The sequence below is a fragment of the Lissotriton helveticus genome, chromosome 6, assembly GCF_964261635.1.
Source record: "Lissotriton helveticus chromosome 6, aLisHel1.1, whole genome shotgun sequence".
Classification (NCBI taxonomy): Eukaryota; Metazoa; Chordata; class Amphibia; order Caudata; family Salamandridae; genus Lissotriton; species Lissotriton helveticus.
Window position 1 is genome coordinate 1,887,568,313 of NC_136067.1, and position 27,953 is coordinate 1,887,596,265.

A 27,953-nucleotide genomic window follows, 5' to 3' on the forward strand; every position below is an offset into this window, starting at 1 on the left:
CTGAGGACTGCAAACAATGGAGTCAAAATGTTCCAAAGTGATTTCAGCACAACTAACCGGTACTAATACTTCAGGAGAGGAAAGATACCCCATTTAACTTGAGGCAGCATAGCATTTCATAGCTGCAGATAAACTTAAGAACATAGGGATAATGTATGAGTTGGTCCGAAAACTGAAGTTGGGGATCAACTGCAAACACTTCTAGTTGGATACTGTTTTGTGATGCCTGAGCCCAGTTCTTAACCATCATCTATGTGCAAACTTCTGTTTATTGACATGTCCGATTCTAAGAATGGGAGGATCGGTGTCTTGATCTGCTTTAGAAAATACCCTGCCCTTTGTGGAGATCTACCCTGGGGAAGCAGGGTGCAGGCCAGCAGAGGAGAGCATTCCCTCCTGGCCCTGAATGCACCATGTTTCCCAAGGTATGGATGGCCAGCAGAATCACCTCTTTAAATCTCCTGGACAGACAGTAAAGTTTAGCATGGTTTGGCCTATTCAGGTCCTACCACATATCAATAGGAATGAAGGCTTCCCTGTCCATGTACTGCAATGAAAGCAATCATTTGAAGAACTCGAGCAACTTTTGTCTGGGGAAACTCCATTTACAACGAAAGACTGGTAAAATCAACCAAAGCAGCTGAATGTGAGTACATCGACATTTGAATGACGCACATTTGTGATTTTCTGTCATAATTTTTGATCTCTGTGACATCGAGATATACTACCCTTGCTAAGAGGAAAAGGTTTTTTCCAAGTAAGACCGCCCTCATTTACCTTCATATGCTGTCGAGCCCCTTTAATAGCTTTAATGTTGCTAGATTCTTGATCGGAGCCCTCAGATGTAGGAAGAGACGTCTTATGTGCTGAAAGAGCTTTTAACGTAAATTCATTAATGCATTTAACCTTTTTATTGAATGTATTTTATACTGTCTCTGATATTGTATTTTATTAATGTGAAAGCTGTTATGGTTTTGATTAACGGAATAAAGTATCGTTGAATTGACTTGAATGACAACAACCAATTGCAAAGTGTATGGACATTATAAGCTATGCAAAACAGCTTGTGTAGACTTAAAAAGAAAAAACATAGGAATTAGTGAAATCTTTCTAGCGCTTTATCCGATTAGTGTGTAAGTTACACACTTTCGGCATCGCTCTTTCTGGTGAGTACTCTAACCACAGATTGATCACCTTTAGAACATCCCTAGGTGCCAAACTAGATCTGGAAGATTTAAAAAGCATTGCTCCCTGGAGCCAATAAGTGGCACTGTACGGATCCATGCGGACTTCTTTCTGCCCCAGAAGTAATGGTGGAGCCTCATTCAAGCGCCACCCTTGTGTATAACTGGTAGTTTCTTTCTCGACTCCATTTGCTCCCTTGGACGAGAAGCTCAACTATACTCAGACGTACCAGTGTACAGATCTCTAGTTTCTGACCTTTTTTGGTGTGAAAACCAGAATATTGCCCGGAACAGGGAGGCAGGATAGCAGTGAGAAATCTGTGGTTAGATACAGTGTTCACTAGAAAGAAATTTATTGAAGGTAATTAAAGTGTTCTTCTGATGGATACTTATAATGGTAAATTGCTAACCTGTAAAATAGATACCAACGCGGTTTCTCCCATGATGGTGGATCAGTGGAATAGGCTCAGGTCAAAAAGTCCTGCAGGACTAAACAGGCAAAATTCCCTTCAGACCGGATCGTCACGGCAGTAGGGATTCACGAACATGTGCACTGATGCTCATATAGCCGTCTGACCGATATCATCAAAAACAGGTACCCTGTGTGCCAAAGCAGTGATAGCAGCTTTGGCCCTGGTGGAATAGACCCTCAGTCCTTCTGAAGGCTCCTTCATAGCTAATGTGTAGAAGATAATAATACAAAGAGCTATCCATGTTGACAGAGTCCTTTCCTGCGCTGCTATGCCTTACTTTGCCCCATAGAACATCACAAAAATGCTGATCATCCACCCGATGGTCTTTGGTGCAATCAATGTGAAAGTTAAAGGTTCTCTTGGGGTCCATTAGATGGAGTATCGCCTCCTCTTTCAATGGGTGAGGCGGAGCAAAGAACATTGGGAGAATAATGGCTTGCCAACTTGAAAAGAAGTCACAACCTTTGGGAAAAAGACTGCATTGGTCCTCCACACTACTTTATCTAGTAACAAGGTGGTGTAAGACGGCTGATAAATAGAGAGCTTGAAGTTCACTCACAAGATGAGCTGAAGTTATCGTAGCTAGGACTACAGTCATTTAGAGTCAAGAGAGTCACTTTATATTATCAATGCATTTTAATACACACAAAAGCATTGTTGTACCGATATAGTGACGACCCAACAATGGTTTTGAGAAACTGTATTACCTTTTTAAAAACTTATTTTATGTGTTTTTAGATGTGAGTAACAGTGGCCCCATGGTGTATGTTAAGTGCTATCAGCTTTGCTTTTTTTAATCTGATTTGATACTATTTGTGAGTAATGTAATCCGTTTTTACGCGAGTACACTTTTATGGTTTAATACAAACCGAATAAAGTTTTTTTAATTTAATTGAGTCAAGAGATGTAATGGACAGCTGTGCATTGGTTCAAAGGGAGAGCATGGGTAAAGTGCAGATCAAACTGAAATCCTACTGTGGCATCACAAAGAGTTTGAGAGTAAAAATGTATGAAACCTTTTATAAACCTCATCAGAACATGTAATATGAACAAGGACGGCTGGTCCCGCAAAGGCAAATAGTCTGAAAGGGCAGACAAATTACTTGCAACAGTGCCCATAGCAAGTCCTTGCTGGGCCAGAGACAAAACACACAAAACATTGTACAGTTTGGCGTGTAACAGGTCCATATTAGAGGTACCATATTGGGCCACAAAACTGTCCCAGTGCTTAGAGTAAACAGACTTTGTAGAGGGACGCCTGGCAGTAATGATGACATCCACAACTTTGGAAGAAAGATCAAACACAGTTAAATGCTGCCGCTAAAACTTAAAGCATGAAAGTACAGATTACACAGGTATGTGAGTGGGGCTCTGCTCTGTTGCACCACCAGGAGGTCTTCCAGAAGCGGTAGTCTCATTGGAGGACAGATGCTCCTGCCCAGAAATTCAAAGTACCATACTCTTCTTGCCCAATCCATAGCCATTAGGATGACCTGGGTCCCGTCGTTCCTGATGATCTTTAGAACTTGGGACAGGAAAAGCAGAGTCAGGAATGCATACTTTATAAATAATGTGTCTCCAAGAAAGAGCCCTCTTGGAAATTCCATCATGCAAAATTTTTAACATTGTGTTTTCAACAGTGGCAAAAAAATCTAACCAAGTTACTCCCCATTGTTTAAAGATGCTCTGTGCCACCTCAGGATGCAACTGCCATTTGTGATCGGATAGGTGCCGCCAACTGAATTCATCTGCCTGGACATTCAAAGATCCTGTCAGGTGGTCTAGGACCAGAGAAATGCCCTGATACTCCAAACACAACAAGATGATCGACAGAGTGCTGAAACTTTTCAACCACTCACCCCCAGTCACGGATCTGGGTTCAATCCATCGTTCTTTTGCCCACCATGCCAGCTCAGTTTGGACCCAGCCACATGCAAATCAGTCTTGACCCTGCTCTTCAAGGGTACAGTCCAGCCTGAACTGCCAGGCCAGGTCCACCCTGGACCGGAAACAAGCATCCTGGGGCCGGTTTCGGGGGGCATAGAGAGCAAAAGAATGATGGAATAAACCCAGATCTGTGACTGGGGGTGAGTGGTTGAACGTTACATTTTGCCAACCTTGGAGGAAATATCTGGTCCTGCCTCCCACAGGGTGGTTGTGTGCCACTGATAGCAAACAAAAGCGGCTTGGAGGTTTATGCCACAGGGTGGGGGACTGGGAAGCACACTGCCCCTGGTGGCATGGATGTTGTTTGCCTGATCCTTGCCCCCCACAGGGACTGAGGTACCTTTTGCAGGGCGAAGGCCCTAGCGTGGCCGATATGCCAAACCTTTGGAGTAGCCCCGAAAGGGGGGAAACTGCTGATGGAACTGTGGTGCAGAGTAGAATTGGCTTTTCCCGCCAAATAGGTGAAACCAACTAATGGTATATTCATCAGTGAAGCTGCCCTCTTAAGTGTCAAATGCTCTGCCCAAGCAATCAGTTGTGTCCAGCCCAGAATGGATTATGTATTTTGCTGCATCCTAACCATCCTGGATGGGTTTGGCCTGGTTGCCCAAATTCCTCCGAGACTGCAGCAATATTTTGCTAAAAATGTCCAATAAAGTATGGGGATATCTCCCTAGTAAACAGCTGTCATTGACCAACTGTGAGAGGGATAGACTGGCCAATTAAAACATTAATTTCCAGAATGAATGAGTGAATAAATGAAGGGATTTGTAGAGAAAAACAGCTACTCCAAAACGGAGTGCCCCAGCATTAAAAATAAAACAAGGGAGCCAGCAGTGAAAACCAGGATACTAGGTAGAGACCAACCTCACTAAATGGTTTCTGAAGTGCAACTCATTGCATGTAAGACAGAGTGTCAGCGTAACATGGTTCATGGCTTTGGCTGCCAAGATGGTGAAGGAGCACCATCCCCTCCTGGAATGTTTACAGCTGGGGATTTGAGCAAGAACATCAGAAAATATCAAGGTTCAAGCTAGAATGTAATGCTGAAGACGATCAAATTAATTTTGGGCCCACAATTATAGGTAGCTCGGTCAGCCAGTGGCAAAGCACAAAAAATGGTCCTTTTTTGGACAGAAAAGTAGTTTAAGATGGTGCAAAGGTGTCTTTAGAACTAATCGGACAGCAGAATTCTGAATAGTCTGAAGTGTGGTTGCCTAAATACTCCAGTTAACCAATAGAAATTATATTTGCGTAGTCTAGCCTTGCATTGACCAAGGTGTGGAACACTGTTTTGTGAGTTTCTAAAGGAAGAAGATTTAAGAATTTCTTAAGGGAATGGAGTAATGCATAACAGGTTCTGATGACTGAAAAGATCTGTGGGAGAAATGAAAGATTGTCTAACTTCACTCCCAGATTCCTGACTTTAGTGGAAGACTTTGGGGGTTAGAACAGACCAGAGGCCACCAATTACTGATCCAGTTATCTTGGAAACATCAGAAGAGCAGAATTTCAGTCTATTTTTTTTTTTGCATACTTTATATAGCGCGAACTCGACCCGAAGGTATTGGAGCGCTTTACATGAGCACCGTATTTACATTACACATTCAGGCACGGTGAGATTAAGTGATTTGCCCAGAATCACAGGATGTGGACGCGACCTTGAGGCTCGAACCCTGGTTTCCAGCACCAGCGTCGGGCGTTTATGCCGACGGACCATTCAGAGTTACATTTAAGATTGCTGTGATTCATCCAGTCTATGACCCTGAACTGCAGTACCAAAAGTCTCACCTCTGCTAAATATGTGTTGGTTGTGTCATTCTGATCTGTCTAGAATTCATAAGTGCCATTTTCACAGCAAATTAGTACCAGTGCATGATGCCCTGGTCATAGCTTGCATTCACATGAACCTAGCCACATAAGCAGGCTACTTTCCATCCTTGCCCCTGGTATCTTGTGGACAGAAGCACCTCTGGAAACATGTATTTCATGCAAATCATTTATATTATTAAACGACTGAGCTTGAATTTACATTTTAATAAGTTGGTAAACATCCATAGCCATTTGCCACAGATCTGCTACATCTGTACAAAGATGAGTGTGGAGCTGTACACAGATATGTTTGTAACTGATCAGAGGTCAGCTCCCAAATTAATCACCTATAGCTGCCCTCTTCTTTCACCCTTTCATTAGGTAAGCAGCAATATGTCCCTGTAAATCAACGACTCCCCAATTTACAACACTGGTTATTGATCCGAAGTTAAATGTATGGTATATGTGGGTACCCTTTCTGTGAGAAATTAAATTGTTGGTTGACTGGGGTGTGAGCCCTGGTCAAGTAGCAATCACAATCTTTGTCCGGATGATGCACAAGCCAACCCTAAATGAACCTGTGTTCAACCCTCTGGTACCTTGGCACAGAGCAGTCAAGCTCAACTTAGAGCAGAGGTCTTCAAACTTTTGTAGGTTGAGCCCCCCCAGCTGATTTTTTTTTAGATGTTGGGCCCCCCCACCACCTGACAGAAATTTCTGGACTCGACCACCACGCACACATTCCGGGCATATTCAGCGAATAACAATCAATACAATAAGAGTGCTTAGTAAACTGCAGGTTTGTGAGTAGGTGGGTGTGGTGAAATGACAGAGGCTTATTACACAGCTCAATACACCACTTTCCAAGATAAAATTGGGGGCGCATGTTAGTGCAGAGTGGGCCGAATGAATGTATGGTTAGTGGTGGGCTTACTGGAGCGAGATTGCAGATTGAACAGTGAGGGGGTCAGGTGAGTGAAGTGTCATGAGTGCAGGTTGAGTAGTGTGCTTGTGTGACTGCAGGCTGAGATACAGGGTGAAAAGGGCAAGTGCATTGTGAGTGCAGAGTGATCACTGTGAGTGGAGGGTAAGTGGGTGAATGGTGTGAGAACATGGTGATCAGTGTGAGTGCAGGGTGAGCGGGTGAATGGTGTGAGTGCATAGTGATCAGTGTGAGTGCATTGTGATCGCTGTGAGTGGAGGGTAAGTGGGTGAATGGCGTGAGTGCATCGGGGTCAGTGTGAGTGCTGGGTGAGAGTGAAAGTGAAGGGCGAGAATGAGGAGTGAGTGGTCTGAATGCAGGGTGCATTCCCAGACACTTGAAGTAACTCAGCATATTATTGACGGCAGCGTAGGGTTTCAAATGTGTTTAACTATTGATATTAAGGCAGTAACCAGGAATCAGGGTGGAGGAAATAAATAAGGTGCTGATCCCTCAACAAACTTCCAGTCTTATGATTACGGCTGCCAGCTCATTATTTTGATGTCACAGATGGTATACAAATAAGCAGTCACCTAAAGCTGTATTTACAGCACTTGTCTGTGCATACTTTGAACAGCAAATATAAATAGAAAGAACTTTTAATTGATTTCTAGAGCTGCATGAATGATCCATGACTGATTTCCCAATCGCACAACTCTGGGATGATATATTGAGATCCCTCCAGAAAGAGGGCGCGACCAGAGGATTCGTATAGGGACCGCCACACGCGAGGGGACGCGGACGGGACGGATGTGGAGACGCCAAGGACACAGATAGTGCTTCCCCCTCACGACACTCACACACTCGGAGCGCTGGGGATGTGGTGCTTACAGACTGGTGGAGACTGCCTCCTCCCTAGCCGCCCTGACAACTGACAAATGACCATACCACACGTCCGACACGCTGACCGGAGGTCCGGACAGCCACCCACACGGAGACACATCAGTGCAAGTCATGTTACAATATCTTCCTGGCCCCCTTTCACGGCATTGCTCCCTTAAGTACACTCTCCCTCCCCACCCCCCCTGCCACATAACCCCCCCCCCCCGTTTAACTGTTTTGGATTCTTGTCTCCCATACATAGCCCCCTTTTTCCTCACACACTTCATTCCGGAGGCACACTCAGACACCCGACCGGCCACGAGGACTGACGCGGGTCATATCTCCCCAATTTATAGTCAGGCTATAACAGTTATCCATATGACGCATCACACAATGAATTGATAATCCGTGGGGCCCTGCCGTCCTTAATGGATGGAGTGACTCGCGGCGAGGATAGACCGCACAAGTGTATCAGATACCTTTATTCTACTGACACGCAGCCGAGGTCTATCCGTGACCTTTCTGGGTTTCAGTACAGTAGACACTGAAATGTTATTTGACGACACGGCCAACAATGTGGGACACACCGATGAGAACCGTTCAGTTCACAGAGTTAAATTGTTTCCTTATAAACTAATAAAATAAGACGTCCTTTACATGCACAATTGAAATATGAGCACCCGTACTATGAAAGATACCATTAATGACTTATATTCCGTGGTCATAGCTATGGGAATGTATACCTATCTCTTGCACCTCTTTATTCTTAAAATACATCGTAATGTTGCGGCTGGCCCCAAGGGTTGTAGGCCAAGCTATATGTACTGCTCTGTTGATTACTAATAAACGTCTTGCAAAAAAAAAAAAAAAAATAATTAATGATCCATGACTGATAATAAAAGGGAACAAAGATAGAAAAGGCACATTACAAATGAATCAACAAAAAGAAGGGGGACCGGGAGCTCGTTAACATTACAAATGAATACATACTTCTTATTTATAATCATATTTAGCAATTTGAAAGCTGTTTAAACACATGGCTGGCTGGAATTTTGTGTGCATGTCTGTGTAATTTTAAAATAAACTTTCAGAGACGTTTTAAGGATTTTGGGGCCTGTGGGCCAAATGTATTTTTGGGGCCCTGTTGGGACCAGCTTTGATTTTATGATCCAGTCTCAGCTCTTTCATGCCTTCTTTGGTCAAATACTAAATGTGTGTACATCGGATATTCAGGGACAGTGATGTGTGTTTTCAGTATGTAACACAACAGCAGTTCGCTACTATTACTGTAAATAATGTGTCACCACCTCTATTTCTCATATGTGAGGTCATGTATTGATCTAAAATAAACTTTTTATATGGACGTCGCATTACGCATAAACACATTTTGTCTGCAAAATGTATGTAATAGACTTTAACACATTAAAAATTAATGATTGAAAAACGATATTTACAACATTGTGTTTAAAAAGGATTCAAGGTCATGAGGGCAAGACTCTGTAGAATAGAGCTGCCTCTTTCAGTCCCCCCCACCCAACCCCTTTATTTATTTATGCGTTTTTATATAGCGCAGACTTTACCCGAAGGGGTCAGAGCGCTTCACAATAGGAACAGAACTGATTGATACATGAGAACATTACAAGTGAACAATTTACAAAAGCAAACGCTAAATTACATGAGGCAAAAGTGCCAATCATGAGCAAACAAATACAAGAGGTAGCAAACGGAGCATTATGTCCCTGGAAACGTTGTCTCCGTTCTGGGAAGAGCTAACTCTCCCAGGAGGGGGTTAATTCACAGAGCTGACATGCTTCAGGTGCAGTGGGAGGCGAGGGGGTCTCCTCTGCTAAAACCAAAAGTGTGTCCCGCTGAAGCTGTCAACTCTGTGATTAACCCCCTCCTGGGAGAGTAAACATAACAAAAGAACGGGCACCTCCTGCCCCATGGATCTCCCCTCCCTCCCCCTTCCACATACCGGAGTGCTTCAAGAAGACAGGGCACAAAGGTCAGATTGAAGTGGAGTGGCGCCCCCCCTGGGAAGGTGTCGCGCCCCCCCAGGGGGGCGCGCCCCACAGATTGAAGAACACTGAGTCTTAGAGTAAATATGTAAAGCATTTGTGCAACATTTCAAACAGAAATAAAGTGAAAACGAGCACACACAAAGGATCCCCCACCAATTTAGAAAAATAGAGTACAATTTAATAAATAAAACAAGACCAAACCTACAAAATTCTAACCAGTAGAACCGGAGGTATGATTTTTTTGAAAGAATTAAGTGAAAATAGAACCAAAAAGAAAGAAGCGCAACATTTTGTAGATTTGCATTGGAACTCATTAATGCATACCGCCGTGAAAAACGAAGTACCCAGCACGGTCATTCATATCTTTCCACATCTTGAGCACAATAGTCGTGGACCTTGCCTTCGAGACAACTGTGGATCTGCCCAATTTGTTGAACTGTAACTTTATACTGCCAAAAGTCAACATGGCAATTGACCATAGTCCAGCTTTGAGGGTTGCTCATCTCATCACCCTAACTTGAGGAGGAGAGAAGAACCATTCACTCACGCAAGGCCTAATTAAAAACTCACCCGATTCAATTGTAAACTGGTAAAAAGGGTAAACACTTGCTCTCTTCAAAAGAGGGTAAATGTACTAAAGCATACCGGATTCCTGAAGCAGTGTATTCAACTCCAACATCAGTTCATGAGAAGGCACAAGCTGATGTAGAATCTGAAAAAAGAAGAGATTGAGTCAGTTTAGTTCTTTTTTCTTTACCATCATTTTATACTGCTTTCCACCTAATCTTAAACTCCTGTCCTCTATGGTTCTTCACAATTCCAAGGTTACCTAGTAGTGCTGAAGAGCAGTACATACTGTTTCCTATATTCTAATAATTTTTTTAAGTTTCCAATGTTACGATGTCACTAAACTTTTCACATAACTGCATCATCATTTTAAGCTTTGGTTTTTTTCATTGTATTGCAAAATGAAGTCATATTTTATTACAATAATTAAAGCTAACACACGGCCTTGTCCAACATTAAAATATTAAAAGTGAGCCTATCGGCTTAATCAAGGGGTGAGCTTATCAATATATATATACCAGGTCTATCATCTTTCTCCAAAAATCACCAATATTTTTAATCAAATGTATATTTCAATAATTCACACAATGCAATATTTATTAATATCGACTACTATAAAAATGTTTCATAAGGTTTTAATGAAAAAAAATGTAACTCTTTTTATATAGTTTTTATTATTACATTTTCCAGGTGAAAAATGTCAAAATACATAGCCGGAAACATATTGGTTTAAAATAAAAAATAAATAAAACAAACATGTCTGAGCATTTCTTTTAACTTTTTCGGCACAGAAAATGCAATTTATAAAAACAACAAGAGGGTCTTGGACTCCAGTTGAAGAGCATATGGGTCCAGCTAGGAGTACTTTAAACAACAGATGGTAAGTTCTCCTCTGGTCATGACCCAGGAGACTAACTGTTTTTTGTGTCCTAATGTTGCTGCAGGGGCCGCAGAACTCCTTCATCCAAATGTGAGTCAGCATGCAAGGAAGAACACATTTTGCAAAATGACCTCTGATTCACATGATAGTATGGGTAACTCTAAATTCAGAGATGTACAAATAACCATGGTTCTGAAACTCAAGATCTTGTGCACATATCAGAAATACACAGAAAAACCTACAAGCCTTACAAATTTTTGTGACCAGAAGGGTCCGGCGATCTTAATGGTATATTGCATTAGTCATAGGCCTTTGAGAAAATAAATTAAAGATGAAGATGCTGTCACCAATTGCTATTATTTCGACTTATTTTCATAATTATTAGATTGCAAAGATTTGTTTCATTGAGAAATCGTTCAGGGAACTGCACAAATAACCCCTTGTTAAATTCTGATTTTTGTCTACTGCTGTTGGTTTCCTGGATCACCCATAGGTTTCACAGCTGTTTCCATCACAAACTGCCAAGTAGGTTGACACCATAAAATAAAAAAATAAAACATGTAAAAACTGTGGTAAATTGTTTTTGATACAACTTCACAAAAAACCCATACAAATAGCCATATGTTGGCTATTTATTCAGTTTCCTTTTTACCCAAGAAATGGAAGTGCTTTTTTATGGCCAGATCCGGGCAGGCTGAGAACAAACAACAGGAAGGGCATTTTTCAATACAAAACCAGAATTGTAGATTCCTAGTTTGGGGTCCTGGCTAGTGAGTGGTTCAGCCTACCTTCTACTGCTGTATTTGTCCAGGAATTGTAGTAGCTCTCTTTAGCTATAGGAGCTATAGGGAGGCTTGGGAAGTGAGCAAGAAAAAAAAAATGTTTGCATCCAAAAGTGAATACTTGGGAGGTATAACCATGGTGTACAAGATTTCAAGGTGTACGTCACTCATCATTATTTTGCTCTGAGAAATGAAGCTTCTGCTGGACACAGAAGCTATATGCCCCAATGGAGCCCTACCCAACTCTACCTGTCTACCTCACCTTGCTGAGGATGTTGGTTCTCATGGATCCCTTTTAGTCAAAAAGTAAAACCCAACAGTGGATGAAGCTGTAATGCAATCCTAGAGGGGAAGTCATCTCAGAACCAAAGTTTTTCAAGTTTGTACTTTTGGCTTTTGGAATAAAAACTTGAGGCTTCAGTGAGACTCTAAAATTATCTGATCAGTGTTAGAGGAAATATTACAACAGTACCCTGTTTTGATCAGGTGAACGTTCTTACTTCCATATTTACTTTCATCTCAGATGGTAAAACGGTTGACCGAGATGAAACATTAGGCTGTTTCTGGCCATTGCTCCATTGTGCTTGGGTTGGTAATATGTTATGGATCTGGCCATTCCACCCACTGAATTAAATTAGTGCTTTATTGTTTTTTGCCATTTAAATGTTATCATATCTCTGAACACCAACAATTGGCTTTTGTTGTTTTAGTCTTACTTTTTCCCTTTCATTTTTCATATCTCTGGTGGAATGAGCCCGTAAACCTTCTGGGGGCTACTTCTTAGGTAGTGTGTAGAAGATTTTGATGCAAAGAACAATCCAGCAAGATCTGTTCCTTTTGGCATTGCCTTGCCCTTCTTTGCTCCAGAAAATCCAACAAAGAGCTCATTGTTCACACGATGATCCTTAGTACAATCAATGTAAAAGCTGAGGGCTTTTTTAGGATCCAGCCGAAGAAGGCTCTGTTCCTCCTTAGAGAGGTGAGGTGGAATGAAGAATGTCAGGAGGGTGATATTTTGGCGAACATGAAAAGGAGTGCCCACCTTTGAAAGAAAAGCTGCTGAAGCCCTCAACACCAGCTTTTCCAGAAAGATTGTTGTATACGGCGGGTTGACAGAAAGGGCTTATAGCTTACTCACATGCTGAGCCGATGTCATGGTGATAAGGAAGACGGTCTTTAGTGTGAGAAGCTGCAATGGACAGCTGTGCAGCAGTTCAAAGGGAGTAAATAAGATCTCGATTAGCCTGGCCGAAAGTGGGTCAATCTGCTGAGTACCTCACCAAGCCACAAACTTTTCCCATAGGCAGGAAGACATACAGGAGTCCCAAGCTCCACTTCAGGTGAAACACGTGTCTGAGAGACAGCCATCTTGGCAACTCAAACATGCAAATATGCTGCCATTGAGCCAAGGTTCTCCCCATTTGCAAAAGATACCCAGCACCATCTTCGTGTGTAGCTGCATTTGTGATCCGCTAAGCACTGGCAACTAGGTTAGTCCAATTTGGTATGTAAAGAGCGCGGCAGGTGGTGCACCACCAGGAAAATCCCCTGGTTATGTAGCCACTTCCAAAGACATCTTGACACAGAGTTCACAAATCCACTACGCCCTGCTTGTTGCAGTACCAAATGGCGGGGGTGTTATTCATGAGCACCTGTACAAGCCTCCCTTTGAAGGATTTTTAAACAAAAGTGACAGGCAACAAAAAATAACATGTACACACAGATACTTTCTACAAGTATCTTTAACCCCTTGACTGCTTGTGACGAGCTCAGCTCGTCATGAGGCACAGTGGAGCTGCACTCATGACGAGCTGTGCTCGTCACGGGCTTTGGAAAGTTTGCACGCGGGGATAATTTCCCCGCTGTGCTGAACGTTCTAAAAACGGGTGTGGCTGTGACGAGCTCAGCTCGTCATGAGTGCAGCACCACTGTGCCTCACGACGAGCTGAGCTCGTTACAAGCAAAGTGGCGCCGCGCGCGGCCCCTTCTCCCCCCGCACAGCGGGGTGAAAACACCCCGCAGTGAAGGGGTAAAGACAAGACTAATAGGTCCTTTTTGTATGCGTTTGTCTTTTATTTGGGTTCTTCCTCTGAAAGCACAAGTGCAGCCAACTTGTTTCACCTCAACAAAGCCTTTCTAATAGCAGCTTTGTATAACAAGTATTGTAAGCCAAACTGGGCAAGCAACATCACAAAGCACAGCCAACTGTCCGGAGTACACTTGTAAGAAATGACTTTCTGTGCATCTAAGCTTGAAAAATAAATGTCCTATAATAAGACTGAGTTTGAAGATTCAAAGTCTTGAAGTCAGTCGTCCAAGCTGTGTTAGGCACAGAGTTCTGTCAGCAAACGAGTCCCTCAACGTTAGACTCATACCTGTGTATACATGTTATTTTGTGCTGCCTCTTGCTTTTGATTAAATGTCTCTAATGTATGACCAATGAGCAGCTATCCGTGGGAGGTGGGCAACTTGTTCGGAGAACACAGTGATAACTTCAGGTGGTACAACATCGGGTTCCCTGTCTGCCATAACTTGCTCAGTCCCTTTGAAGGATGGCAGGACGCCTTTCAAAGCCAAACGGATGGCCTGCAACTCCAGTAGCTTGATGTGGAGCCAGGGCTCTGTTGAGATCCAACGCCTTATTAGAGGGTACTGTAACTTACTGAACCACTGTTCACCAGTCACCACTACAGGCCTCTTGCAGTCTTCTCTGAAATCTGGACTTGATTGGACAGATTACCCTGGTGCTGTGTCCACTAGGACTTCAGACCCCAATGCAGGGTTCGAAAATGCCATCTGCATGCTTCGCCAGCAGGATGCAAGTTGCCAGTAGCCTCAGATTTATCCTCACTGACATCCAGGACAGAGGCTTAAACAAAGAGGTCATAGTCCGAAAGTCCAGGAATCTCCGCTGCTAGGGGAAGGCACAAAACTAAACCATGTCCAGAATAGCTCTAATGAACAGGAGTGACTGTGTAGGAGTCACGTGTGGTTTTGCCATAGTCTTGACGTGGGTCACAAATGCCTGGGGCAAACCTGCTGACTTCAGCAGCATGTCGTCGAAGTAGGGGAAGACTGTGACCCTTGATCCCTGATGATATACTGTGACCACCGCCATCACTTTCGTTAACACCGAGGGGCACTGACTGGTAAGGCCAAAGGGAAGCACTGGAAACTGAAAATTCTCCTATTTCGCCATGAACCACCTGTGGATCTGCACGGTGAGGATGTGGAAATAAGCGTCTTGCAGGTCCAAGGTTACCATCCAGTCTCAGGGGTTGAGAGCAAACAAGTCTTGGGTCAGAGTAAGTATCTTGAATTTGCCTTGTCAGAGGAAGGCATTGAAAGGGCGAAAGCATACAATAGGTCGGAGACCTCCATCCTCCTTCAACACCAGAAAATATCAGGATACCTAGACCTATTTCTGAACCTGGGACACTCTCTATGGCTTCACAACAATGGAGAGAGGGAGGGAAATTTAATAATGCTAAGCACTATGTGAGGCGGGAACTCCTGGTCCCCCAATTAATCTGAAAAAACAATAGAGGAGTAACCCCTCGTGGGTAGAGAGAGAAATAACTCTCTAATCATGAGCAATAGTGCTCTGGCTAGCACGTTTTGCCCCAACCTGTTACTGGATAAAGCATATCCTTATAGAAGACCCCTCACTCACCAACCTGGTTGGTGACATGCTTCATCATCGGGGTCCCACCCCATAGGCCGAGTGCCTACAGGGTGTGCTGCGACACCTGATTACAGTGGAGCTGGTTTCGTTTTTATGTGTACAAGACTATCAAAGTTGTGTATTAAAAAGGGCCAACACTACTCACTTCAAGATTTATTCTTGAGCGCTTGAACCCTTATTAAAACTAAAGTGTGGCACCTTTGCCTAATTAGGAAGGCTTCGGTGTCAGAAGTCGTGTTAAAATATATAAAAATAGCAAAAGTGTGCTATGTGAATGTGAATATACAAAATAAATGTTTAAAAAGGTGACCTTTTTAAACATTTATTTTGTATATTCACATTCACATAGCACACTTTTGCTATTTTTATATATTTTAACACGACTTCTGACACCGAAGCCTTCCTAATTAGGCAAAGGTGCCACACTTTAGTTTTAATAAGGGTTCAAGCGCTCAAGAATAAATCTTGAAGTGAGTAGTGTTGGCCCTTTTTAATACACAACTTTGATAGTCTTGTACACATAAAAACGAAACCAGCTCCACTGTAATCAGGTGTCGCAGCACACCCTGTAGGCACTCGGCCTATGGGGTGGGACCCCGATGATGAAGCATGTCACCAACCAGGTTGGTGAGTGAGGGGTCTTCTATAAGGATATGCTTTATCCAGTAACAGGTTGGGGCAAAACGTGCTAGCCAGAGCACTATTGCTCATGATTAGAGAGTTATTTCTCTCTCTACCCACGAGGGGTTACTCCTCTATTGTTTTTTCACACTCTCTATGGCTCCTTAGGGCCAGAAAGGCCTGTTCTGCCTGCTGTAAGACAGATGGTCCTTTGTCAGCTGAATTGACGGTGGTAAAAAGGTATGGAGGAGTACAAGAAAATGGCAGTGCTTAGCCCCAAAGGACTATTCGCAGGAACGCTTGCCACCCTGTAAGAAAATGCTGGATTCTGCCTCTGGCAGGGTCTCTGGAAGGACAAACTAAAGAGGTTTGGTGTTTGCGGCAGCCAGAGGGGCATTGGACTAGCCTGCTTGCTGCCGCTGCTGTCCATGCTGTCATTGTGAAATACGCATCAGCCATGAAAGGATCGTGGAGTTTGCTTAACAGGTTGCATAGGATGGTGCGGACCATATTGGTAACCCCTACCATCGCCACAAAGGAGACAAAACTGTTGGTGGAATTGTTGTGTTGCAGCAGATTGGCCTAAAGAGCGAGCCGGGCCCCTGCTATCTTTAAATCGCTTGAAAGCTGAACCTGCTTTTTCGCTGAAAAGGCGAGCTCCATCAAAGGACATGTCCATAAGAGAAGTTTAGACATCACGGGAGAAGCCCACAGACCTCATACAGGCATCTTGACTGAGTGGCACATTGGTGCCTATTGCTTGGCCTAGGCAGTCCTTAGTGTCCAGTCCACATGTTATGAAAAATGTTGTCTCATTGTGGCTATCTTGGATGACAGCAGTGTACCAAATTGTGTGGCAGGAGCAGCTAAGCAAGCTGCTGCCATTGACAGCAAGGCTATCGCGTGGACAGCAAGGCTAGTGGATTAGAACATGCGCTTATGAAAGGTTTTGAGGATTCATGGGCCAGTGGAGTGATGGGAAAGCTTTGCGTTTTATCTTGCTGTTGGATGCCTTTACCATCAGACTCTCCAGCAGTGGATGTTGTGTCAGGAAAGCTGGGTGACCCGGAGCAGGACTGCAGACTGAGCTATATACTTTTAACTGGAGGGCCGGAGCCTGGCTCTGCCAATGCCCCAAGCAGGGTATCAGGCAGGGGTTCATTAAAAGGCCGAAAGGACTGTGTGTGTGTCTGCCAAAGATGTTGGACCTCAGTGAGAACATTTTATTTCAACTTTGTGGTTGGAGGTCAAGAACCTCTTCTGCCCTCCACATTACCACAACAAAGGAATCGCAATCCTCTGTGTTTGATTGCTTGCCAAAAGCTGAAGATTCGGGGGGCATGGCCTCGCTTGAGGTCGAGACTAGTTCTGCTCGGGCTCGTACAGCACAATTAGTTGGGTTTCCTCCTACAGTGTCGACATTGATGTCGATGCACATGGTGTAGGGCCAGGATCGAAGTTGCGATTCAGAGCCTGCAGTGGATTTGTCAGTTCCAGCTAGTGCCAAGGATGGACCTGCCAGTGGAGATGAAGCATGGCTTTGTAAATAGTCCTCAATCTGCTGCTGTGTCACAGATGGACCTAGAAATTTGGGTTGCCCAGGACAAGAGGCAGAATAGGTTTCAAAGGAGTTCAACTTCAGGAAGTAGACCAAGAGGCACATTTATGTCCATGTGCCTTCTCAGGCGTTTGAGTGTCACGTGAATGGGCAGAGTAGAGCTTGGACTTCTTGTGTTTTTTTTTTTTTACTTACCCAATGATTTCGATGATAATCTGCCATGGGAATGGAACCTTTCCCTCAGCCAGTGAGGAGTATTTCTGTGTTCTATGACTAAAAGTGTTGCTTCACAGTCCTGTACGGCCTTCGGGTTCATCGGGGTGCAGTCACCGCAGGCCTTTGAGTCGTGTTTCAACCCCAAGACATACATATGGGGATCGATCAGAGACATTTTCTTGTGATAGTTCCTACAATGTTTAAACCTTATAGTTTTAGGGGGTGACATTTGCCTTACACCCTGGAATAATTTCTATTATAAATTTGATAGAATTGTCTTGATCAGAGACTAGGACTAGCTCCTGATTCACATCCGCATCTGGTGGCACGGAAAAAAGGAACGGACATCAGCAGACATAGGTGGCACTTATATGCGGCACCACACGTCTCTTCTGAAGCGGAATGGCGTTGGTGCAGAGCCACACAACTGCACCTTCTGCCTGGCAGGGGTACAATTAAAAGGTTTCCCGGTACATTCTGGTACCTGGGAATATTTAAAGGGTGAGAGATCTGTTGTTAGAAGTATCCATTAGAGAACGGGTTTTCCTAATTACCTCTACTAACTGGTTTACTAACTTTGTGCAAGTTCATACCTTGCACTACAGCCCTTCACCCCCCATTTAATAATTCCAAATCTCACAGGTACTGTACCAAAAACGTAAATCATTCTAGCTCTATTTGCCGCCAATAAAAAGCTCAAGACACCTGGTCCAATTCCACAATGGCCAGCATAATGTGGTCCAAGGCTTGCTGCCTGGCTATTCTATTGCTCGGCATGACCGGGAATGTAAAGGAGGGGGTTGGATGGCTACTATCTATAAAAAAAAACTAAAAGGAATGTTTGCTCCACTTCATACAGAGAACTGTGAAAGCCTCCTTTTTAATTTCACACTTAGTTCTACTTTTAGTTTCTCTGGGGGCCTATTGTATAGACCACCAGGCCGTTATGCTCAATTCCTGCAGTCCCTCCCTAACGTAGTCGCAGGATTCGCTGTGAACAAGGCAAGCTTCACCATACTTGCTGACTTTAACTTGCCCCTGGATGACTCAGACAATGCTGACAATGCTGTTGCCAGGAACCGGTCACATGATTTTATATCCCTACAATTGCTACAGTTGGTAAAGGAGCCAACCCATGAAAAGGGCCACACCATTGATCTAGTGTTCAGTAATGTCACCAATCTTCAGGCACTGAGACCTATCACTTTTTTCATGGTCTGATCACTTTTTGATTCAATTAACTTTATCTGTTCCCTCTGCTCCTATTGCTACAACTCAGATTAGGCGCTGAAAATGTCACTGGTCCAAATTAAACCTAGACAATTGGTCAGTGGTCCTACAGACGAGACCTGACTTGACAGACAATGTCAGCTCCTCAGCATGTAGATTCAATGACTAGATCGTATATTCACTGGATACAGTCTTACCTGCTAGATGGATGAAGGTCCCTCAGCTGGAGAAGACATCCCCTTGGTTTAACCCAACTTACTCGCCTTGAAAAAAAGACCTGAAACTACTAGAAATAAGCTGGAGGAGGACTTATGATGAAGAAAGCAAAGCAAAGTATAAAAGTGCCATTAGGCCCTACAACATGGAGATCAAAGCATCTCAATCTGCCTACTATTCAACCAAAATTGAACAATCTGCCAATTCCCCCAAGGAGATCTTTCAGATCCTTATCGATATTACAGAGTCCAAGTCTGTAGGTTCTGCACTAGAAGCCTAAGCTGAGCGTAGCAACACTCTGACTCTATATTTTCATAAAAAGATACAGGATATTTATTCTTTCTTTCCCGATGGCACAGCTACCAAAGTATCCTCAAGCTGTGAAGTTTCTTCATCGCAGACTAAGGGAAATCTTTCAACTTTTACAGACTTTAGCGTGAACCTTCTTGTGGACCTTGTAAAGGAAGTGAAATCAGGTTTCCCTTTGGCACCTGCCCCGTTTTATATCCTGCTGCAATGGTTTGACAGCATTGCTCCGACTTCAAAGCATGCAGTGGTTAGGCCCCTTCTAAAAAGGTCCGGGCTGGAACCTCTTTGACTAAGCAATTTTAGGCCTGTTTCTTTGTTGCCAGGCTTTCCGAGGCTCCTGGAGTAGCATGTTGATATGCATCTTTCCACTTTACTTGAGTTCAACAATATCCTCCACCCCACTCAAATGTGGCTCAGGCCACAGCACAGTACAGAAACAGCTTTGCTGGCTGTGGTTGAGGAACTGAGAGCCTTATTGGACAAAGGAGGGTCAGCCGCCCTTATCTTGTTAGATCTGAGTGCGGCCTTTGAGACAATAGATCATGCCACGCTTATTCAGAGGATGCCTTGAAATGGCTCTCTTCTTTTGTGAGGAACAGATCGTTACAGGTACAGTTTTCCTATGAACCGCGGGGTGCCACAGGGGTCCTCTTTGAGACCCACACTTTTCAATCTTTATCTACTTCCTCTGGCCGAAGTTGTCTGCCCTTTAGATTATCATTGGTTTAATACACCAATGACAGCCCAACACCAGCTCTAAACACCATAATGTGATTCCTTGCCTTCATGAGGTTGCCAGCTGGATGATGAACTGTAAACTAAAGCTCAATGAAGACAAGACGGAGGTCATGCTTTTAGGCAATGGCTTTATTAGGAAAGGTCCAACTATTGTCTCTGATTGCCTGGAGGGACTCCCCAGTCCTAAAGGGGTGATAAACAGCCTTGGGATGTGGCTAGACTTTAGCCTCATCATGGACCACCAAGCAAAACAAAACTGGCGACCAACAGTTTTGGTGCCTTGAGATTGCTAAGGAAGGAATTAAACCTACTCTCTTTCCTAGCTAGAAGACTAACTGTCCAGGGCTTGGTCATTTCTCGCCTAGGCTATGACAATGTTTTGTACCTGGGGTCACCTTGTTATGTGACAAAAAGGTTACAAACTATTCACAATGCCACTGCACGGCTCCTGATGAATCTCCCCAGGCATCAAGTGTCTTAAACCGCTCTTAGATCTTCACTGGCTCCCTGGTGAGAAACTGGTTCAATTAAAGGCTTTATGTATTCTATACAGATCGCTCTTTAAGCGATGTCCTGTCCTACCAAGATCACTGGCCACTGCTTACATTCCTGGAAGGTTACAGAAATCTTGCTCTGCTCATATGTCACAAATTCCTAAGTTTTGACAGATCCCGATGGGGTGGTCGCTCTTTTCCTCATCAGTCCCCCAAACTCTGGAACACCCTTTCTCTTGCCGTTCACCAGTAGTCTAATGAACTTTCCTTTCGTAGGGCCTTAACCAGCAGAGCTACCTACCGTAGAGCCATGGCTTTAAGTGCTGTATGTTGACTGACTGAGCGCTGGGATGCCTTCTATATAAGATAACCAGAACAGAATAGTTCACCAGGTTCATGCACAAACTGCTGATGCAACCAAATTAGCCTACTTTGAAGTTTGTGCAGCTTAAAACTGATATGAGTCCTTACGTCTATCTTATAAACATGAAAAAACTTCTGCTCACACCAATAGTATTAATACAATACTGGCCAGATTCAACATTGACAATGGGAGATGTACTACACGGAGTAGGTAAAGTGTTCTAAGGTTTTGCTAGGGGTCGTTGTAAAAAAGCAGTTTCTTTTACTACTAAGCTACATTTTGATCCCCTCAAAAGCAAATGGTAGAAGAAAAATCAGTAAGTAGATATCTAAAAAGTTTTTTTTTAACTTTTTACTAGAGACTTTAAAAAATACGTTTTTATTGAGTTGTTAAGATATACATGTTTAATTAAACCTATGATAGGGACTTCATAACTGAAAATTGAGCACATTAGAATTGTGACCTTTCTAATGCAGTTGTGGGCTGTAAAGCATTGTCTAATGGTAATGCTTAAACTGAACAGTCAAAGAGCAATCTGTATTCTCACAAATAGGTAAGAAGTAGTCAAAGTCAACAAAAAGCATAATAGCAAAGAACCTTTTCATGATTCAGATTTCTTTCAAAAGTTAAAGGTTGTCTGACACCACCAGTTTGGGTCACAAGCCAGCAGACGAGGAGGAAAATATGAATTACTTAGTTCAGGCTCCGCATAAAGGTCCCTTAGAAAATACTCTTTTCTGGTGCCGGTTTAACACCATTCCAAATTCCTAACTGAAAACAACAACACATGCCTTTTTGAAGAGTAGAGAAATCTCTCAAGCTATTTTAAAAATCGTAATCAATGATTGTAGAACTTTTAACACCTTATTTTCTTGATTTGAGAGGAAAGGCCGCCGAGAAAATGAGGAACTAGAATTTAGGCAACGTAGATCAATTCAGATGAATATTCATCTTTATTCATAAATTGTAGTCCAGTTTCTGTGGAGAGGCTTACGTTTTAGATTTGATATTTTCATTTTCCAAAAAGGAAGGATTTAAAAGAAAATTAACTTATGTTTTCAATGCAACTTCAAAATTAATTTAGACAACAAATCTTCACTCAAACGAATCTTCTGAATTTTTTTATTTACCATTCATTCTATGTCAAGCACAATGCAGCTCCAGGGATGGTGCTGGTATTACACGGATGGTGCTGGTATTACAGAGATGGTGCCTGAATATGAATGTTATTACACATCAATATAAACAGAAAATCCATTTGGAATTCATGGACTTATCTACAGACTTCAATCCTGTAAACAGATTTACACATGGGCAATCCTGAGGAACAAAAAGGCTAGAGGACAAGGTGGTTGGCTTCCTTCAAGTAATACATAACCAACGGTCCACCGTGGTTAGTGGTTTGTACCCAAAGAAGTATGATAAGCTTTCTATAAGATTGTCAGAGGGTTAAAGAAGGCCTAGGCACCAGCCCTACCCTCTTCTGCTTCTATATTAAGCTTAAGGCACCAACCCTGCCCTCTTCTGCTTCTATATTAAGCTTAAGCCTCCTGGAGTAGCTGTGGGCCTGGTGCTAGACTTTCGTAAGATAGGGCTCAACCAATCAAGCCAGGGGTTTGCAAAGCGCGTCTACTCGCCCGTGAAGGTCTCAAGGCGCAGAGAGGTTGCTGCTGATCTGTCTGGGTGAGGAGGTTCAGTCTTAGTGCCAGGTCTTGAGGTCCTTCCTTAACTGTGTTAACGACGTGGATGCCTGAGGTGGAGGGGCAAGGTGTTCTAGGTTTTGGCAGCGAGGTAGGAGAAGGATCTTCTTCTCATCTGGTCTTGTGGATCTGTGAGACGGAGGCCAGGGCGAGTTGGGAGGAGCAGAGTTGTCTGGCAGGTATGTGGAAGGTGAGGCGGTGGTTCAGATATTCTGGTCCTGCGGCAGTGTAGACGTGTGAGGAGCTTGAAGGTGATTCTCTTGCTGATAGGGAGCCAGTGGAGTTGTTGCAGATGTTGAGTCATGTGGCTGCGGCAGAAAATGTTGGGACCAGTTTGGCTGCGGCGTTTTGTATGTTGTGTAGTTTCCTGAACCATTTCCGGGTGATGCTGGCAGAGTGTGTTGCTGTAGTCCAGTCTACTGGTGATGAGTGCATGGGTGACCTTCTTTCTGGATTCTGTGGGGAGCCATGTGAAAGTCTTTTGGAGTAGGCGGAGCATGTCGAAACAGGATGAGAATACTGCATTGATTTGGCAGTTCATAGAGAGCAAGGAGTCCACTATGATGCCAAGTTTGCCTGCATGGTCTGTAGGGGTGGTAGGGGTTCCTAGTACGGCAGGCCACCAGGAGTCATCTCAGGCTAAAGGGGTGGATCCCATTATGAGCACTTCCGTCTTGTCCGAGTTGAGCTTGAGGCAGCTGTCTTGCATCCAGGTTGCGACTGCCTTCATTCTGTTTTGAAAGTTGATTCTGGCGGTGGGGTTCATTGGTGAGGGAGATAATCAGCTGGGTGTTGTCGGCTTAGGAGATTATGTTGAGTCTGTGGCTTCTGACTATGGCTGCGAGGAGAGCTCTGCAGATGTTCAAAAGGGTGGGGCTCAGGGAGGAGTGGATGCAGCCCAGTGCTTAGTCGCAGATGCCGGCGTGGTGGAGTCTCGTGATTAGGGTGCGGTGGGAGACGGTGTCGAAGGCAGCCGAGGGGTCCAGTAGGATGAGGGCTGTGGTTTCACCCTGGTCAAGGAGGGAGCGGATGTCGTCGGTGGCAGCAAGGAGTGCGGTCTCAGTGCAGTGATTGCTTCAGTTGGGAGGTGTCCAGCACGTGGTTTTCTTCAATGAACTCGGAGAGTTGGGAGTTGATGGCCTTCTCAATAACCTTGTCTGGGAAGGGGAGGAGGGAGATGGGTCTGAAGTTCTTGGATGGGGATAATCTTATACCTATCCATTCTTTATGGCAAAAAAAAACTGTGGATCCAGAGGGCATATGATGGGTTCAAAAATTAAAATAAATCATAGGATGTATATAAGGAGTCACCGGGTGTTGCTACTAACCTTGAATCAACCTCAAGTCACGTCCTTAGACCCAAAGAACTTGAGAAGCAGGGTGCCGCAGAACGTGAAAACTACCATACTAAGTATCAAATCTTTTTGAAATCAGAATGTCAGCTTTGAGAGATTCAGCAGTGCCAAATGTCCGCATAGATGTGCATGTCAGCTCGCCATTTCTCAGTGTGTGGCCATGAACAGCAGTTTTCACACCCAGCACGCCACAGCGGTGTTTGTTGTAAGGAAGGACAAAAATGCATCTCACAAGAATCCGAATTGAATCCAGTAGTGAACAACAGTTCAGCCATTCTGGAGTCAGAAGCCTTCCTGGTTTACGCGGATGCATGGATCTCGGGGTGCTTCCTTGCTGCGCGACTATTGCTTTCCTGGCTGCATTACTCTCCTTCTTCCTGTTTTGTTGGACTCTCTTTCACCTTGGTTTCTCTGCATATTCTGCTAACCGAGAGCTCCTCCGCTTCATTTTGTTGCACTCCCTTACCGGCTGTGACTACCCCTCCTGGATTAAATTAGGATCAGTTAACGTAATCTTTCAGACACTGAGGCTTAGCCTTTGGGATAAGTTTAAGATAGTGTAGGGTTTATTTTCAAGCTAGTTCTCTTTAGACTATTAAAAAAATATATATTAGTGAAATTCTAGTCACTCTAAGGGCCAGATGTAGGTGGCTAAATTCCGGTCGGTAATGCCGAAATTCGGTAAATTTCAGCGTTACCGACTGGTATTTAGCCATTCCTAATGTAGGTAAGGAATCGGTAAATAAGGAATCGGTAAATACCGATTCCTTATTGCTATTGCATCTAAGGAATCGGTAATATTGATTCCTTAAATGCAATGTAGGAAGCACATTAAAGAGTGCTTTTGAGCCTTAAGAAATCGGTAATTACCACCAACTTCAAGCTGGTGGTATTTACCAATTTCCTTTAAAAAAGCAAATTTTTTGCTTTTTTAAAAGTGCCATGTAGCACACATACATGGCCTTAGGGCATGTATGTGCGCCACATGTGCCCAAATGCACATTTCAGGGGTGCAACAGGGTGTCCTTTGGACATCCTGGCATCCTTGAAATACCTCCCGGTATTACCGATTCGGTAATACCGAATCGCTAATACTGAATGTCTTCACATTCATTCCTATGGGCCTCCAAGCCCAGAGAAATGAATGGGTAGGTATTCCTTATTACCGAATTTCAATTACCGAATCGGTAATAAGGAATAGTAAGGATTCGGTATGTTTTACTGAATCTTTACCTACATAGGAAATACCGATTTCTTAATAGGGAATCGGTAAAATTTGCTATTAAGAAATCGGTATTTCTGATTTACCTACATCTGGCCCTAGTTTCCACTTCAAAGCCTTGGAGATCGTGGGAGAGGGTTACAGCTTGGTGCCTTTTGGTTTATTAATTCTAACCCTACTGTTAATACTGGGAGCCTTCCCTGAAGAGGACTTGCCAGGGTTGTCGCCCAGCTCTGCTCTGGCATCTCGCCTTTGAGCTTATTCATGCAGCCTGTGGGTGATGCAGCAGGGGATCCTTACAAAATCCACCTCGGTTCTGTGTAATAGTTTCGCCCTTTTTGCAGTGAGTCAGGTGATCCAATTGTTATGAACAGCAAAAACGTTTTCTGACCAAATATAAAGGCTTTTTTATTTTAATAAATTATTTTCGTAAAGTTTACTTTTTCTGGTGTGATCCTGGAAACACATGAATGGCCCCCATAAACCATTCAAATGCAAATATTTCAAAGTCTTGACATATTTAAATGTTCATATAAAACCCTCAAAAATAATTTATTTTACAAACAACAAGCAGACACGATGCCTGTTTTTGGCCATTAAGAACAAAGCAGAACTATACCCAGAGTAAATAATTTATATTCAATGGGTTTGCAAATTATTGACAACACCGGACCATTTTAACTAGTGAAAACGCTGCACAGTTTCTTTTTGCAAATAAGTGGAATGGAGTTTTTTCTTTCTGCTTAGAAAGCAAGTGGCGTTCATGCCATCTATCACTTTCTAAGAACACAGTGCTTGCAGGACGGCCTGGGGTGTGAAAGGGGAATGTACCAATGGGACTGCACTGAATCCTTGTCTGTAGAAGCTTGTGAAAAAGCTGCTACTGGGCGGAAGTCTGCCCAGATAACTGTTATTTTATAAGTTGCAGATGTCCCGCTGCCAAACCCGGCCCAGGAATGGGTCGACGCCATGGGAAGCAGGCCTAAGTGGGCATTCTTTCTCCATGCAGTCAGGTAAACGTGTGACCCACAGACCGCTGGAGGCACTTTACGAGACACTTCCCGTCTGCTGGTCATAGATCTTCGGTGGCTGCACTTTACTGTACGCGGGTCACATCCTTTCAAGAGAGTTCCCTCAAAGTGAAGTTCATGACCTTCTAAGAATAATGCATCTGGCTTAGAGATATGTTCACATTTAAAGTCTGCCCCTCAATGACTCATTAATGACTTTACACTGGTCCTCAACACATGGCAATGGTTTGAAGAAATCAAAGGACCAGGAGGCGCAACTTTGCTTTCTGCACAGCATCCAATATTTGATGTTACCTTCTGCATGATGCAATGTAAAGAGTGCATGCTGTTCTAATTGTGGCATTTTTGCTCAAAGTACCCTGACATTTTTCCTTATATACTGCTCCACATCACATTTTCCATGTTTCAAAGCACAGTAATAAAAAAAGGAAAACGTTACTTACCCTGTACGCATCTGTCTGTGGCATGTAGTGCTGTAGATTCACATGCTCTGCATACTCCTGCAATCTAGTGTTGGTCTCGGATGTGTACAACTTGTTCTTCTTTGAAGTCTTTCGAGTTACAAGGTTAGTGACGCCTCCTGTGACTGGTAATGCGCATTGGCATGGGCTCCATTTTTTCCCACAAGGCAGGTGAGTGTGGTATATAAATAAATAATACCGGATCTAGGTTTGACTGGACATAGCAATAACAGATAGCTCAATAAATAAGAGTCAAGATTCGAGGTAGTAGGAGTTTGCAGGTTTAATACAGCATAAAGGACAGGAACAGGACAACCTGCACAGGAATAGGATGGCAGCGCTGCCTGGGACAGGATTGGATTGGCGTAACATTTAATAACAGTACACAAGCATATATACTAAAACTGTTGCATTGCAATACATACAATAGGCGGAGCAGTGGGTGTGGTCAATAGCAGTCGCGAAAGATAAGGGTGAAAGTGGGTGTAACAAGAGGCGTATACATAGACATGTGATGTAAACGTAACAGAATATGTCATAAATGGGGCGGAAACATGGAGGGGGCTACCTAAGGAGCCGGGACCTCTAACCTAATGGTGCGCGCAAACTGACAATGACGTGTTACTAGGAGAAGCTGGGGGCTATGAACTCTGCGCTAGGAGTAAAGACTGAAGTCTGGAGAGTCAGGGCGACATGTACCTAAATCCTATCTAGTATCTAATGTTTAGAGGACATGTTGATATAAACTAAGAGTCAGGAGGGGAGAGGCTAACAGACTCTAAGACTGGAGCATGCATTATTCTACATGTAGTGCGTGTTGAGGAATATTAAATGACCATTAATACAGTATTTCTCTTACATGGAGACGTAAAGGCTAGACAATGACGGAAACTATTGATGCGATTCAGTAGCTTAGGAATGCAGAGAAGGAGGGCTGGACTGATAACTAGAATCATAACATACTCTTGGCAGACTCGTAGGCAGAGCCAGGCCGAGCCGGGCACTGTGAGGCAGGAAGTAAGTGAAGGGTCGAGGATACAGGTGGGGGCTGTATCGCTCCTCAGCGAGGGTTCAGGAGACAGGAGCTGAATCTGGTGTCCGGGCCCTTTTGAGGCCTAGAAACGGGGACTTTACAATGAAATAACGTGCACACTGAGAAACGTGGCAACGTAACTTTACATAGGCCTAATATTCGTAGCTTTCACGAGAACTGGAAACTGGCATACTAGAGATGGACACAACTGTAATCGCGTCTTTAATCAAACATGGGGAATACATATGCA

At 43.7% G+C, this 27,953-nt stretch overlaps 1 protein-coding gene across 1 annotated transcript in view; it reads right to left on the bottom strand.

Annotated features, from left to right (window-relative positions):
- Positions 1-27,953, bottom strand: part of LOC144762925 (TATA box-binding protein-associated factor RNA polymerase I subunit A-like) — a 124,650-nt gene that overhangs the window by 59,162 nt on the left and 37,535 nt on the right. Inside the window, exon 3 of the mRNA XM_078648225.1 lies at positions 9,887-9,953. Coding sequence (XP_078504351.1) covers positions 9,887-9,953 — 67 coding nt within the window. The remainder of the gene's footprint in view (positions 1-9,886; positions 9,954-27,953) is intronic.